The sequence below is a fragment of the Condylura cristata genome, unplaced genomic scaffold, assembly GCF_000260355.1.
Source record: "Condylura cristata isolate star-nosed mole 26May11 unplaced genomic scaffold, ConCri1.0 scaffold00011, whole genome shotgun sequence".
Lineage (NCBI taxonomy): Eukaryota > Metazoa > Chordata > Mammalia > Eulipotyphla > Talpidae > Condylura > Condylura cristata.
This window is the reverse complement of record NW_004567112.1, coordinates 41,313,062-41,330,513: the sequence shown is the minus strand read 5'-3', so window position 1 is coordinate 41,330,513 and position 17,452 is coordinate 41,313,062. Positions and strand designations below refer to the sequence as shown.

The following is a 17,452-nucleotide window of genomic DNA, read 5'->3' as shown; positions in this document are numbered from 1 at the left end:
AAAGGAGTACTGCAATCTAGAGAAAAAATAAAATTACATGAGATAGGCTATTTGATACTTAACTCAGAACTTGCATTTGAGTTAGAACAAGCAGAAAATCTTTGTATGTATAAAACAGTCTTTGTACTTAACTGCTTATGTTGTAACTATGAGAATAAGATATACGTACAAAATGATGTTAGTCATTGTTTTTAAATTTCCAATAAATTGCATGTTTCTCAGACTGATGGGATTGTTTAAGCTATGTGACCTACATGCTTTCATATTACCTTGACCTGCTATGCTTCAGATGCAATAAGCTGATAAAAGCTTTTATTTGAGTGCAATGCAACCATGAATGGAGGATGAGGGCACCATTTTCCTGGATTTAAAGAAGATACTTTTCTAGCATAATTACCTCAACAAGCCTGCTGGTGTGCTCACGAAATATCGCAGCATATTCTTTTATTTCCTTTTCCCGACCATTCTTGGCAGCTTCAATGAGAACCAAAAGTGGGACTGTGGTATCCAGAAAGGAGTCTGACACATGATCGATAATAGCCTTGCGGAGCTGAAGAAAAAAATGAAAAGTGAATTTTTTTAATTTCTTTTTCAAGTAAATATAGTAAAAAGTGCATGCCATTTCCTATTTCACAATCTTAATATGTATTAAAATTATTTTATAAATATTTTTGCACAATATCTAAAACTGTAACATCTACAACTGTGTGTGAATACCACCAAGAAAGCTAAAAGACACCAATCTAAGAAAAAAAAATCATTAAACACTATTTATTTTACTCTCAAAAGTTATTCTTTTTCTTGAACTTACTTTAAACCCAAAGGTCCAATTATAAATAATATTCCATTTCTCCTCAAAGAAACTTCACTATTGAAATGTTTATGCATGTATATAAACAGCATTGTACACCATGTATTTTCATAATTACAAAATTAAGAAATGTTTTCTTCTTCATTGGGGGAACTGATGATAAATTCTGATTAGCTAAATTGTAAACTTCATGGTAATTAAACCAAGTTAGATAACTGATTATGCCTGTTGATAACAGATTAATATAACAAGGAGAATAATAAATGAGCTTGATGTCCAATTTTCTCCATTTGCATTAATTGTTCTTGCCCTCACACCTTAAATTATTAAACAAGTATAACATTCTGCTACAATTATTTTTTAATTAGATTATGTGTAAGTTTATAAATGACAATCAAGTAATTATTCAGCATAGTTTCTGAAATCTAAAAAGGAATTTTTAAAATAATACAGTTTTTATATAATATTAAGCCTTTAAACATCAGAATATCTTGTAATGTTTCATCAACATGGTCAATGACTGCAAATAGTCCCAAAGATTCTGGTCATTTAATTTAACCTCTTCATTTAATTTAATAAACTCTAGAAAACAAAACAGAGATGAAGCAACTTTTGGTGTAAAAAGTATATTTCATGGTGATTTTTTAAATCAATACACACTAAAGTTAGTAATACATTTTCAAGGAGTTAAGTGGCATAATTATATGAGAAAATTATAATGACTATAGCTATCCTGGAGACCAGCAACTCTGCCTAACATAGTAGAACATATTCAGAAAAACTGTGCAATTTGTAGGCTATCAACAACTTTGCAAAGATTATAGGAAGAGCCTCAAGGAAAGATATCGATTACTGTGCAGATAGGCAACACACTAACAGCAACTATTTAATATTACTGAACACTTAAAAGGACAGGGTATAGTCAGATGAAGTAAGTCAAGGGGAAAATCCTAAGTGAAGGAATAATGTGTTTAGTGCCAATGAAGAATGAACTAGGAAAGCAAAACAAGAAATCATAAAATAGGATCAGAATAGGAAACTGCAAATTATGTGTCTTTCAGATTCACAAAGAAAAAATAAAGGAATCACTCAGAAGGGAACAGTTTTTAGTAAATACTCCCCTTTAATCCTGTTCTTTTCTCATTTGCAAGAAGACTAGAAGAAAGAAGGGGAAAAAATATGCACTAGAGATAGGCAATTGCAATTCCACCTGCACTGGAAGGTGATCCAAGATGAGTAGAAACATAAAAAGGGAATGTACCCTCCCTGGTGGCGCAGTGGGTTAAAGCACAGCACTAAGAAGCTAAAACCACTTCAGCGTGAGTTCGATCCCTGCCCCAGAGGTGACCCACATGGCACAGCAGACCTCTCCTGACCTGCCTGCTGCTCCCCTCAGCAGTGTACTTCATTAATCAACCTGTTCTGCTCCCCACTCTGTCTCTGGTGAATCCTCTCACTGACTCAGTACCTCTGGCTTGTACCCCAACTCTGTGTGCATAAATAAGTAAATCTTTTTAAAAAATGGGAATGTACAATGAAGCTACATCTAAGAATGAAACCTAAGGAAAGGTTACTATTTATGGGAGTTATGCAGTGGAAGACTTGAAAAAAGATCGAGATGAAGCCCGAAGAATCAGAGTAACAATGACCATGAACTAAAAGACAAACTCAAATAAATCTATCAGTGCTCTCTGAATGAACCTATCCTACTGACACATATCCACACCACTGAATCTTTTTGTCTGTATATTTGATTTCATCCACCTTAGCAAATATTTCAGAATAACATATTCTTACTTTTCTACCCAAAGCAAGGTATTGTGAGAATTGTCATGATGAAAAAGGATGGCACCTTATAATCAAGTGGAGGAGTGACTGTCATTACAGGAAAACCAGAAAACTGGCAGCTAAGGAATTTCAAGAAGATAATAGGTTCATAATCTAATTTTAAAGATAAACTAGATTAAAGAAACAAAACTTTTATGTTGGATTTTACTACTAAGATATAATTGATTAAATTAATGAGAACAGATTCACTGGAAAAATGGGAGCAGGAGACCTATCGCTATGGTTTCAAAACTAAATAGGAAATAAGGAGGTAGCAACAATGAGAATAAATACCTTTTTCTAGTAATTTGTGTGCAAATTAATATGCATAAACCCTACGTAAATGGTGTGAGAGAATTAACAGTTTCTATACATGTGCAATCAACAAATTACATGATCCAATATGCTTGGCATGTCCAACAGGAAGTGATGCTGCTTTTGTGCCCTACTGGGATAAAGGATGGAGGGGATCCTCTTTGAAAAGTTCTAGCTTTCACAAATGAACATTAGAGGTGCTGCTTTTTTTCCCGATTTTGTGGAAAGTCCTTCATTTATATGTCTTCCCCGTGAGACTTCACTTTACAGATTTCCTTTTGGTTGTTGTTTTTGAGCAAACCTATTTTGTTGGTGAAAAAACTGCTTTTTGTTTAGTGTCAATATATTCTATTGAGTACATTGGGATGCAGGTTTAAAGAGAGATTCATTCTCACATACAATATTTTGATATATGTTTCCTTCCTACAACTGTACTCAGAAAGTCATATTATCCTCTTGTGCTTTTCAAAAAACACATTTTGATTTTTCATCATACTAAAATCTAGCAAGATAGAACCTCCCTGGTAGTGCAGGGGTTAAAGTCTTAGCACCATGAAGCTATCACCAGCCACTTCAGCATGGGTCCAACACCCGGGTAGAGAGCTGACCTCCATTGCACACTAGACCTCTCCTGTCTCGCAAGAATGCCTCACTGCAATGGATTTCAGTAGGTCCACCTGTTGCTCCCCACTCTGTCTCTGGTAAATCCTCTCATCCTCATACTTCTGGTTCAAACCCCAGTTCTTGTATGCCATACATAAATAAAATAAATCATTTAAAAATCTAGAAAGACAGGGCCCTCCCTGGTGGCACAGCGGGTTAAATCTCAGCACTGAGAAGCTAAAGCCACTTCAGCATGAATTTAATCCCTGCACCAGAGGTGACCCACATGGCTTGGCAGGCCTCTCCTGACCTGCCTGCTGCTCCCCTCAGCAGTGTACTTCATTAATCAACCTGTTCTGCTCCTCACTCTGTCTCTGATGAATACTCACCACCCTTGTACCTGGCCTGTACCCTTGTTCTGTATGGATAAATAAATAAATCTTTAAAAAAAAAATCTAGGAAGACAGACAATGGCTATTATCTCACATTCTTTTTTTTTCTTTTTGTAAATATTTGAGCAATTATAGCAATCTTCCTAAGCATTGGACAAAATCTCAATGATCTGCACATGTTTTCTCTGTGGTGTTTCCATTTGTCTTCCCTTCATTTCAAAAGATTTTATTACCCTGAGTTGTTTTTTTTTTTAATTTCTCAATATTTTCAACTATACTTTCCTTCATCCCACATAGAAGTATTGAACCTAATAGAATTATGAGGTTTAATGTCCTGATGATTTACAATTAATTAAAGAATAAATAAGTAAACTCTTCAGCTAAATTATTTTTAATAGAATCAAATTAGACACTTTTTCTTTCTAAAACAGGTTGTCGATTATATAACAGTAAATGAGGAAAGGTGTATCATGGAGGTGTGATATTATGTTTGGTATTATAAAACAGAAGAACTGGAAAATGAGCTTTCAATTCTGTGTCAATGTTTTCAAAATTTTGTTGGAAAATGGCTAAAATTAGCTGACATAATGTAAAATATAATGAGGAAGACAAATCTTCTTTGTAATAGCTATATATTCATTGAGTTTAACAAATACCTTCGAGATTTCTATTTAAAAGTAAGGCACCTGGGCAATATCAGAATACAAGAACATGGTTAGGGTACTCCCTGGTGGCGTAGCAAGTTAAAGCGCAGCACTGTGAAGCTGGTGAGTCCGCTTTGGTACTAGTTCGATCCCTGACTTAGAGGTGTAGCAGACCTCTCCTGTCTCACCCACTGATCTCCTCAGCAGTATATTTCATCAGTCTGCCTGTTCTGCTCCCCACTCTGAGTCTGGTGAATTTTCTCACCACTCCTGCACCACTGGCCTGTACCCCAGTACCATATGCATAAATAAATAAACCTTTAAAAAAAAAACATGATTAGGTCTGCGAGAGTGAAAGATGCACAGGAAATTTCATAAAATATTAAAAGAAATGAGAATAAATAAAAAAACAATCCATGGCTAACAAGTTTTCTGGTAAAGATGACACAAATTATTTTACTTTAAAAACTGAAAAGGACAGTGAGTGTTGAAGCTGTGAAGTTGTGAAGTGGAAAGTACTCATTTCTTGGAATGGAGAATATCACAAGCAAGAAAATAGAAAGATTCTGAGAATATCACTAGTGTCTATTGTGACTAGAACACAGTAGTAGAATGAGGATTGAAATAAGATATTATTAGGTACAATGCATTAATTTTAAAAACTAAAAGTAAATAAGACAATATGAGTAAAAGATGGTAGGTGGAAGGAAATGAGCAGAGATTGGTGACTTGTCTTAGACATGATAACTTCAAGAAAGAGCAAGCAATCAACATGGTGATATCTTTCCCTTTGAAATTCTCTCCCCCTCCTTTTCTTTTTCTTTTTCTTTTTTTATTATTTACAATGAGGTAAATTTGGTGTATAGCATCATACATGATTTGGTTCTTCTTCAGAGGTATGTTGCTACACCACACCCACCAACGTATCGCTGGTCCTTCACCATAGTCTTTCGGGTCCCCTCCACGATCTGTTCTCTTCTTTCTTCCTACTCCTGTGGTAGCCTCAATTCTACAGTAAGATTTCTAGGGTTATTAGTTTGAGTTTATCTCATGCTTTGTTTGTTTCTCTATATTCACCATATATGTTCAACCACCCATTATTTGTCTTCTGCCTTCTGACTTATTTCACAAAAGCATCTTAACTTATGCAAATAACATTACAATTAACACAACCAACACACCATTTTCTCTCCAGATTGTTTTGCTAATTCTTGATCATTCAGTATCCCTTCATAGTTATAATTATGACTACATTACAGGTAATAGGTGTTTTTCAATTCATCCATTGCTCCAGCCTCTAATTTCAGTTGTTGCTGTGGGTAACAGTTTTGTGGCCCCAGAAAACATCCCATCTCTAGTGCATTCTCTGTTTCTATTCATTTGTTATTCATTTTCAGGTCCTCCTCCAAGAATCTAGGAACTTATTTCTCTATCTCTTTTAGGTTTGCATAGATATTTAACAGAGAATTTACTCAAGTTTTATCAAAAAATTTTTCAACACATACAGATAGTTTGTAATTGATTGACAATATATCTACCACCCAATTTATCAACTTTAGCATTAGTCATTTAGCAAGATTGTGTCTAATTTACATTCCTTTATTCTTTGTTTCTATTCTGAGGAATTTTCTTTAAAATCCCAGATATTTTACTCTTTTATATGTTATTAGGAATTCTTTAAAAGTATGGACATTCTTTTACCACAAAATTACAAAGAAGTCTAATATAATTACAATTTCCTAGTTATCATCTGATACCCACTATCATCTAATACTCAGCTTATAATCAAATTTCTGTAAATGTCTCAAAACTGTCTTTTCTACTCCTACTTCACTCAAATTTTGAGCCAAGCAATGTGAAAACATACTTGTTATTTCATTTTATTTTTTAATAAAGACAGTTCTCACTCTCCTTTTCCCCTACCACTGACTTGTTCAATCCAGTGCAGGTTTTCTAGAAGATTCTTGCTCAGTACAAATACTGAGAGCTCTGGGGAGTCAACATCACAGGGATCAGGCAATGAGGATAAGAGGTATGAGATATATTTTCCTACCTCATCCTTTGGTCAAACAGTTTAGGAGGCATTTTTTCCCTTTACGAGGAGCAGGTTGCCAAAAGAGCCATCTTAAAAACATATCTTTTCCTCTATTCCTCAACATTCTCTTGCCTGTTATGGTTCTCATAACAACTCCTTCTAGGAATCTTCTCTCAAAGTATTTATGCAAACCTAATACTTGGTCTCAGTACCAGGATTTGCTTTCAAACTCCAATAGGAAATAAGCATATTCATTGGTGTTAACGCCATTTGGTCATTTACCAAGCAAAAGACCATGAACTTTTAAATAAGATACCCACTACTGCTCACACATTGTCACCACTGTATTTAATTTTCTCTCTTTCATATCATGCTGAATGAAAAAGATAAATTATTATGTGATAGGACTACAAGTGTTGATGGGGACAAGATATGGAAGACATTCAATAGTAAAACAAGCAAATTTCCATTATGTTTTGATGTATAATATGGTGCATTTTTTCACTGAAATTGTACATTCATTTATATCTGTGTATGATACCTAAATAAGCTCTTATTTATATCCACATTATTTCCTACCCAATTGAATACCTCATTCCTTTCCCTTGGATGATATAAGAAAAAAAGAAGTATGTCCTTCATGGGACAGCCATAGAAGCTAGAGTATAAATCTGAAGTTAGTGGGAAATCAATACATTTAGAGGTATGTATTTCAATAAATACCAGGCATGAAAAATGTTAAGGTAGAAAAACAAACTGAAAAGTTTTCTATCTTTTCTCACCATGATTTAATAAAAGACTCTGAGACATCAATTTTTCTATTTCCCACTGAAATAAGTGGTTTGGGATCTCAAATAAAAGAATATATTTCTTAGCAATTGAAATCTCACATGTTAAAGCTGTATGTGAAAACTATAAGAAAGCCCACCCCACCCCCACAAAATAAGGGAAAAGAAAGAATTACATTGTGAAAGAAAAAGCAATGGAAAGAAGATTATTCAAAAAAGAATAATCACCAAGGAAGCAAAATATCTGTATTTCTGTATATTAACCCCATTTAAATTTTAAGTCAATAGAAAAATCAGACTTTAAAAACTTCTAAGTCAACTAATAATTCATTAGTAACTACATTTCACATAGTTACAAATAACTATAACACAAATAATTTCAGGTGGTAGAAATGATGAGGAAAATGTCAGAACCTACAGACATTTTGTATGCCTACTTATTCAAGTGTGGAATTGGTACTACTAAAATGGAGAAAGGTTTGATATTACAGTTCATCAATTCAGAAAATAATAATTAAAATTCTGATTTATTTAAAGTTTTTTTTTTTTTACCAAAGTTCCATTTTATTTGACATATCTCAAACCCTATTTTTTTTTTTTTTAAGATTTATGGAACTGGGGTACAGGCTAGAGATGTAGAGGGTGAGAGAATTCACAAGATACAGAGAGGGGAGCAGAACAGGCAGAGCGACGAAGTACACTGCTGAGGGGAGCAGCGGGCGGGTCAGGAGAAGTCTGCCGCACCATGTGGTCACCTCTGGAGCAGGCGGGAATCGAACTCATGCGGAACTCATGCGGTAGTGGCTTTAGCTTCTCAGTGCTGTGCTTTAACCCGCTGCGCCACCAGGGAGGGCCTCAAACCCTTACTTTATCATTTATGAAAAACTTTTTTTTTCAATATAGTCAGAAACTATTCTGTGTTTAATTAAATCAAATATGTATTTGATTCAGATATCATAAGATGGAGAATGTATTCTATTGTTTTACTTTTTTGATGAAGCAAGGATGGCTTAAATAGCTTTCCTCTTTATAAAGAATTTCAATAGGTATGTAGTTCTTAAAGAAATGATGAGAAAGAAGGCTAAGGAAAAAGAAAGCTCAAATTTTAAAAAAAATAACATATAGAATGAATAAGAAAAAAAACTAAGATAGTCAAGTCAGTGTTTTATGCACTGAAAAGTTTAGAAGATCAGGGTCCTCCTTGGTGGTGCAGTGGTTAAAACGTAGCACTGCAAGCCAGTGGCAGCTGCTTCAGTGCCCATTGGAGACACTGCAGAGCAGATGCCTCCTGACCCGACCACTGATCCCTTCAGCAATGTACTTCATTAATCTGCCTGTTCTGCTCCCCACTCTGTCCCTGGTGAGTCCTCTTACCCTCCACATCTCTATCCTGTACCCTAGTTCTGTATGCATAAATAAATTAATCTCTAAAAAAAAAATTTAGAAGATCAATAGATCATTATGCCTAGATCAGTATGGAGGTTACAGATTTGAGCTGAGCCTGGCCAAGCTCAAACTTTGACTTACCAGTTAGGTAGGTATTGTTCAGTAAACTGACTCACCTGCAAGACTGAAACAGTTAATACTATGACATTACTTCTTATTTCAGGGATAAAAATTCATAATGTAAAACTAGACTTGGCAAAGAAATTTGGAATCATTTACTAGATGAACAATATTGTCATATATATAATTTTAAGGAAAAAATGAAGTGGGAATAAAAATCTATTAAAATGCAAACAGAATATGATGATTATTATAGTAGAACTACATATGTGATAAATATTTTAGGAAAAAAAATTTCAGTTGATGAAAATGATAAACATGGAAGAGGTAACATTTACATTACTTACATTAACTAATATACTTACATTAACTAACTTCCTTAGTTAATTAGAAAATGGGTGGAAGGAGTGAAGGCCTTATCACATTAATCACATGTTAGTAGATGAAGACTTGAATGTGTTTGAGGGGTAGGAGAGGAGGTGATGGAAAATTTGGTGAGCAGTTAATAGATTTATTAGTGAGAGAATATCTCAGTGAACTAGAGTAGTAGGAAGGAAGATTTAAGAAAAAAGGCAGAAGGAAAGAACATTAAGAAAAATGAAGGTATTTCAAAAAGTAAAAATATATCTTCCATAAGATAAAGTAATTCTATTCATAGAATCTTTATGGAGAATGCAAAAACACTAATTCAAAGGGATATATGCATTCCTAGGTTCATTGAAGCACTCTTTATAACCGTATGAAAGTAATATTAAGTATCCAAGGACAAAATAATGGATTAAAAACAAACAAACAAACAAAAAAAAAGTAGTGTACTTTCACAATGGAATACTAGTCAACTACACAAAAGATGGAGTCTTGCCATCGGCAACAATATATGTGTACCTAATAGGGATTATGCTAAGTGAAGTAAATCAGAAGGAGAAAGACAAATACTAGATGGACTTTAATCAAATGTGGAACATAAAGGAAGAAAAAAGGAACAGATAAAACTAAATGAAAACAAACCCTATAAATCTGAGTGCAGAATTGAGATTACAAGGGGAAGGTATGCTATAAGAAGCAGAGTGTAAGAACCCAATGAGCTACAGTGGGGGATTATAGATATTTTGGTGATGGGTGTGGTCTGGTAACAGATCTGATGACGCATCAACCTATACCCTTAAATTATATGCTGTTACAAACCAATGCATTCATTTTTTAAAAGCAAACTAAACAGAAAAATGGGAATTAAGTGAGGACAAATGACAGAAAGCTTAGAACATTATGGTAAGAAACACCATCTTATCTAGAACAGTAAGCAAGAAAATCAAGCAGCAAAAAGGTTGAAGACTACCTCTTCAGATATTCCATCTTGTTGCTGCAAAATGTCTATATGCTTCTCAACAATGTATATCTAACCTATCTACTTCATTCTTTAGGTAGAATGATGAAACATAAGCAAAAAGGTTTCTTTGTTACTGATGGGCAAGACATGGTTAAGCAACAGAATAAGGATGGATGGGAAGGAAGATGCACCAGCTTATTTCTCACTTAAAAAACAGCTCTAGAACAAGAGATAGACATTAAATACTGTCAAAAAAAAAAAAAAAACAGCATTTTGAGGGTAGATGCTTTTTTCTTTTCTGTGTAAATAAGTATATATAAGATGCTTAAAACAAAATACTTGATAAAATTTGCACAAATAAGAGGTGGAGATGACTCATGTTGCTGTTTAAACTAGTTCTTATTATTGCCAAAAGCATAAACATCAGATTGAAAAATGAAGTTCTGTTAAGGGTAAGTGAGGATAGTGTGAACTAATCATAGAAACTATCTCAATGACATGGAAGGTCTTGGGCATTTCCAAAAAACAACTCCTAACAAGTCCACCCCTTCTTGAATACAGATACTACCTCTCTCATAAGAAATAGAGCTCAACTTCTGTTGGTTTAAACAAAGTATGTAACTATTTTGATGCACAGAATTTGAGGAAATCAAAATGGATCACAGACATTAAATAGGCCTGGAAGGTTCCATCTCTTCTTTCTCGGAGCCTAAAACCTTTATGTAAGAAATCCAGGCTACCATGTTGGATACAGAAGCCACCTGGGAGAGCCATAGGAGGTTTTTTGTTTGTTTGTTTGTTTGTTTTAATTTCAGTATTTCACTTATTTATGCATACAGAATTAGGGTACACGCCAGAGGTGCAGGGGTAATGACAGGATCCACCAGAACAGAGTGGGGGAACAGAATGGGCAAATCTATGAAGTACACTGCTGAGGGGCGCAGCAAGTGAGACAGGAGAGGCCTGCTGTACCATGTGGGTCCCTTCCCTCACCAGGCTCCTACTCGTGCTAAGGTGGCTTCTGCTAGCTTCATAGTGCTGCACTTGAACCTGCTGCACCACCAGGGAGGACCCGAGAACCATAGGAGTTTAACACCAGATAAAAAAAGGATCATTGAGACCTCAAATGTGAACTAACCTGTACAGTCACCATTTAACCATCACTACTGGGGAGGCCATCAGAAAAAACAAAAACAGTACAAAAATGTCTTCCTGACCCCAAACCATCCAGAGAATTGTGAACTATAATACAGCGATAGCTGCTGTTTGTAGAGATTTGGTTTATGGTGATACTTAGAGGAAGTAATGTAGATGTTCACCTGTGAACCACAGGGAACTTCAGTTCTCTCTAAGCTGGAAATCCCCCTCACTATGAAGAAAAGTATTAGCAATCCCCATGCCTTTTCTATCTTACTGATGTAGCTATAGTGAAAACATGTGGGATGCTGAGATAAAAAACAAGATGTCAAGTTCAATTAGAGTTTCAGATAAACACAACTATAATTTTAATATAATTATGCCCCATGCAATATTTCAGGCATGCATATACTAAAATATGTTTGTTATTAATCTGAAATTCAAATATAACTGCATTCTCTCATTTTATTTGTTAGATCTAGGAATCCCACACGCAAGGGACTGCTTTATCTTGGCTTTTAAAGAAATAAAGATTCCAAATCTTCGGAGCTATAAATGTAAATTAGCTCCTTGTGCATAACATTGTTAAGGACAAAATAAAGGGACGAGACAGGAATGAAAAACGTAATTGTGGATTGCTCAAATTTTCCAAGCCCTGGGGGAGCATATGAAGTTAATAAAATTCCTAGGGTAGACTGTAAATAACCTGAGGGTGAGAGTTTCTGAGTGCTGTGTTGGTTTGACCTGCTGTACGCTTGATATCCCTTCTTAGCAGTTCACCTTCCTACACTGATCTTCCTTCTTACTAGTTGTCATAGCTAGGTTGTTCTACATCCCTACAATTCTTATAGCCCATGAACCTGAGTGCTGGCAGCAGAAAGAGAATTCAAATTAAGGCTTTAAAGTTGATAAACTGAAATTTCTCCACTCTTCATAATTGTTTTTACACAGCTTATATTAATTGATGGAGGGAAACACCATTTATTCTTTTTTTTTTTTTTAAGATTTATTTATTTGTGCATACAGGACTGGCGTGCATGCCAGGGTTTAAGGGGTGGGAGGATTCACCAGAGACAGAGCAGGGAGCAGAACAGGCAGACTGACAAAGAACACTGCCGAGGAGAGCAGCAGATGCGACAGGAGAGATCTGCTGTGCCATGTGGGTCACCACTAGGGCTGAGGATTGAACTCTCACTGAAGCAGCTGTGGCTATCTTGCAGTGCTGAGTCCTTACCTGTTGCCCAACCAGGGAGGACCCCTTATTCTCTTTCTAAATCTACTTCAATTAAAGATTGGTTAGACAACTTTGCTACAGCTTCCTATTAAACAGCAGCAATATATTGCATTAAAATTTAGGGTGACAAAAGTAGATGACTGGATAAAAAAGATGTGGTACATATATACAATGGAATATTACTCAGCAACCAAAAAAGAGAAACACATGTCTTTTGTAGCAACTTGGATGGAGCTGGAAAAGATCATGCTTAGTGAGATAAGTCAGAAAGAGAAAGAAAAATACTGATGGTTTCACTTATAGCAGTAGTATAATGGACAAGGCGAGAAAATAACAAGAATAATGAACAGCCATATACCAGAGACATTTTGTGGGGGTGGAGTGGGGAATGGGATCAAAACGGGGGGTGGGGTGAGGAGGGAAGTGCACGGGATTATGGTGATGGCACACGGGTAACTTGGTGATGGGAAACCCGCAGGGATTACAATTGAGATGGGAAAAAAAATGTATAAAATGATGTAAAAATAAACTGTTATAAAATAAAATAAAAAATAATTTAGGGTGAAAACTTGTAACTCTCTTTTGTGAGTTAATGGTGATCAAATAAAATTCATATGTGAAAAAGAACATTAGAAGGTAATAAAAAAGAATGAAAGCAAAGGACTAAATTAGGTAAGTCTTCGAATTTCTGGGGGGGAAATTGTGGAAAATTTTATTTCCACGTTTAGCAAAATCCTTTTTAAAACTATGTTCCTGGTGGTTAAGAAGTAATTTTCACCATAAATTAATTTTGAAGTACCCTTAAAAAGAAGTATGTAGGAATAAGTATGACTTCTGATTTACTAATTGTCCATTCTAAGCATTTAGATAATAAACTTAGTTTTTAAAGTAATCAAATTGTGAACATTTAAAAAAATCGTACTGTGCCACGCTCTGAAAGCCACTTCAATTCAGTCCTCTAAGTCCTATTGCACATGATTGATGGGGCACAGCTACAATTTAAGTTTGACTCACCCTGAAATTAAGTCACAATTTTTCTTCTACTTTATATTTGTCACAAAATTGGTTAAGATGGGCTCTCCCTGGTGGCACAACTGGTTAAAGGATAACACTATGAAGCTATCTGCAGCCATTGCAGCATGAGTTTGATTCCCACCCAGGGAGGTGACCCACATGCCATGGCAGGTCCTGTCCTGCCCACTGTTCCCCTCAGCAGTGTATTTCTGATACTCTGCCTGTTCTCCCCACTCTGTCTCTAGTAAATCCTCTCAACCCCCACATCTCTGGCCTATACCTAGTTCTTGTATGCATAACTAAAAGAAATCTTTAAAAAAACAGGTTCAGGTTCAGGTATGGAACACAAAAGGTATATAGTCATTACTCATGTGTTGTGTTTTAAATGAATTTAAAAAAGAAATATCACAGAAATGGAGAGAAAGGATTCATTTCGCATAGTGTCTCTATTTCCAAATCTTTGTTCCCTCACCTGTCTGCGAAGGTCTCTTGTCTTCTTGCACATGTTGTCTATTGCAATATTCAGGGTATTGCTCCTTTCCTTTTTCCCAGTCTGCAAGAGAGAAAAAGAATGCATAAGCTAAGGTATCAATTTTCTCTTTATCATTTAGCAGTTTGCTTTCTAAATTTCCTGAAAATATCTGCTAGAAAGTTCAAGAATAGGCTTCAAAACTGCTGTAATATTGTATATGATTCATGAGTACTTCACTTAAAACTAAGTAGAACAGTTATTAAAGCTCATATTATTTACTTCTTTAAGCTTCCATAATATTTCTGATACAGGATTAGGTTGTATTCAGTATGGCAATAGGCAGAACATTATCTCCAAGAAATTCTGACCTTCATTCTTAACAAGTTGACTTTTTAACTGGTAAGCATGCAATTAGTTTAAAAGCATTAGATGACCAATTCGTCATCTTCTGTGGGAGTTTCTCAAGTCATTTTCATGGTGTATTGTATAAGATATGCAGAGGCATATTGGAGTTTTGCTAAACATTAAATAAAATATGCAGTGCAAATTCATACAATTTGCAAGCGTTGACCACAATTTCAGCTGACAATATTCCAAGAACAAATTGTTTTAAATAAAAACTTTACTCTGTTTTTGGTTCTTTAAGATAATTTGTGCAACACCTTTTCATTTCCTCAGACAGAACAGTTCTCTCTGTTATATCCTTAACCTAAATCTTTAGGCTATTAAGCACATAGAGAGTCACCTTGGTTGGTATTTTCTACATATTACTTTTGTGGGAGACAGCTGAATTGAATCTAAGCATACTTTCTTTGTGATGCCTTGTATAAAAGAAATTGAAAATAATCATTATGTGATTCACCTTTAAGAAAGCTGCTACCATTCAAATTAATAAACTGAAAAGGACTCTTTAGAGGAGACCTTGAAAATCAAGACAGCAAGTTTAGACCTTGAAAATCAAGACAGCAAATTTAGTAGAAGCTTATAGCATGGACTTCATGAAGAAGACATCAATGTCAAGTATTGACCCCTGGGCACTTGTCACACACTACCCCCAATAACTAAAATTATACGTAAAAACTAGTTTATAGTCAAACAATTGCTTTACAAGGAGTTCCAGACTATCCTACCTTTTAAATCCTATTTTCTGCACATAGTCTCAAGAACTATCATCACATTAACATTGTCATTTTATTTTTCGATCTCTTCTTACAAGATGTTACTTATAAATATACCTTTTAGTTATGTGTCTCTCTCTAAGCAAACCCTTTTTAAAATACCACCTGTTTCTCCATAATTTGCACAAATTCCCTCAACAACTGTTCCAAAGTAAATTCTCACCTCCCTTCATTCCAACAGCATGTTGGAAATCTCCAGTATTCTTACTTATTTTCTTTGGTGCATTCTCATTACCATTATGATGTCAGAATCTTGACACTGACAATAGCTATATAAATATATACATATATAAATATGCATATATAATATTATATTACATATAATATTATATAGTATCTATAGTATTTATATATAAATATAGGACTATGTAATACATTTAAATAAATTTATGTATTTTATATATATTCTCTATCTATATATCTCTATCTGTCTACCTACCTATTTCTATTGTTAGTTGTAACTAACTGGAAATACATACAGTAGGTGTTGACTAGTTTATAAATGAATAACCTGATTCAAAGCACAAAATAGTTTTATTGGGGGCCTACTATCAGAATAGTGCCATCTAAGATCTGGAGAAGATCTACCTGTCAACATCTACCTGTCAACACACTGCTAAAATTCTGTATTAGCTGAAGTTGTGGGGTAGCAATTTGAAAGCCAGGTCTATATTTTCTCAGCAACGGTGTTACTGATATTTAAGATAAGGAAGATTATCATAATTTAAATCACTCATATAATGCAAAATGTTGTCATCCATGCACCTCTGTCTGCTAATTTATAATTACAATGCCAAGGTACTATGACAGTAAAAAATAAAAAACACAAACTGGCTCTGCAGATTTCCATGTCTCCTAGGGCAGACACAATAGAGAACTACTAATTCTTCACTCAATTTTGAGAGCAATAGTCCAATGTTTCATGGTAGAGACTGTGACTACTGTAAGAAGAGACAGAGAAAGGGAAAGGTAGGAGAAATAAAAAGATTTTGGATGTCAGAGTATAATAAAAATAATGGTGGCCATTACTCAGATGGAAGTTGTGGATACCTGCACGACTCTTACCCAACATGCTGTATGTCATTAATAAAGAACTATATCAAGTTAATGCTGGACTACATAAGGCAATGGCAAAAATAGATGCACAATGGGCTATAAGACCATTTCTAATTTACCTGAAGAATCTATCCTTTATTTGATAGTTTCATGAAGCATTGGCTCTTATTTGCATCTGTTCACTACATGAAAAAAGAAATAGTCAAATGGACAAAAGCAGTCATCCAGGAACAGTTAAAACAGAGATGTCCTCTGTCCCCAAATGTATATACAAGTCATCAAAATTGATGTGGGATTCTCCTGTTGTGTTAGCCATAAAAAAACTCACAAGTTCTGTGATTCATCAGAATAACTAAAAGATACAGTGTTCTCTGCACTCACAGCGGTGGCATACAAACCTTTAATAAAGGATGACAGGAGGTGACAGCATGAAGAGATTCAATGAGAGCTATAAAGAGGATTTCCTAATTTCTACCCAGAGCTTAACCTTACTTTAAAGCATTTCACTGGGTCAAAGACATTTTGTGCTCAAGGTAATAATAAACAGTCCCTATCATTGCAAGAAATTTAAAGTTCTCTCTTGCCTTCTTCTTTCTGTTCCACCTTTCTTCTTTTTCACTTCCTGACTTTTATTGGTTCTTAATCTATTTATCCAGATTTATTTAGCTTCAGCCAAGCCATTTTATGCCTCTTTATTTCTTTTGCATGACATAAAAATAAATAAAGCAAGGAGAAGTAGGCCCATTCTACTTAAAAGCTTTGATTCCTTCTGTTTTCAAAAACTTAGCAAATCATCACCCAATGAGCTGGGACTGAAGGTTGAATTGTCTGGACTGAGATGAGGGACACAAAGGGCAGGATATTAAAGCAGAACTATTGACAACAGGATGTACCTGCCTACACCCCAGGTACTCAGAGGAGAGGATGCTCCTTAAAGAAAGTCTTGATAGGAGACATCATTAAGTGAGGACAGCCCTGCTAATGGAAAAGGAACCACTTACTGTGGAGTGTCAGGGCAGACTCAGAAAACACGACACAAATCAGCATTGTAGAGGAAAAGTAATTGCATTCTTTAGCAATAAATAAACTGCCAGGTAAGACTATATGGAAAAC

General features: G+C 35.1%; 1 protein-coding gene across 1 annotated transcript in view; it reads right to left on the bottom strand.

The window, feature by feature from the left end:
- The window catches only part of CTNNA3 (catenin (cadherin-associated protein), alpha 3), a 1,271,003-nt gene that overhangs the window by 617,742 nt on the left and 635,809 nt on the right, over positions 1-17,452 (bottom strand). The window contains exons 8-9 of the mRNA XM_004680853.2: positions 14,106-14,186; positions 398-550 (exon numbers count right to left, since the gene is read on the bottom strand). Coding sequence (XP_004680910.1) covers positions 398-550; positions 14,106-14,186 — 234 coding nt within the window. The remainder of the gene's footprint in view (positions 1-397; positions 551-14,105; positions 14,187-17,452) is intronic.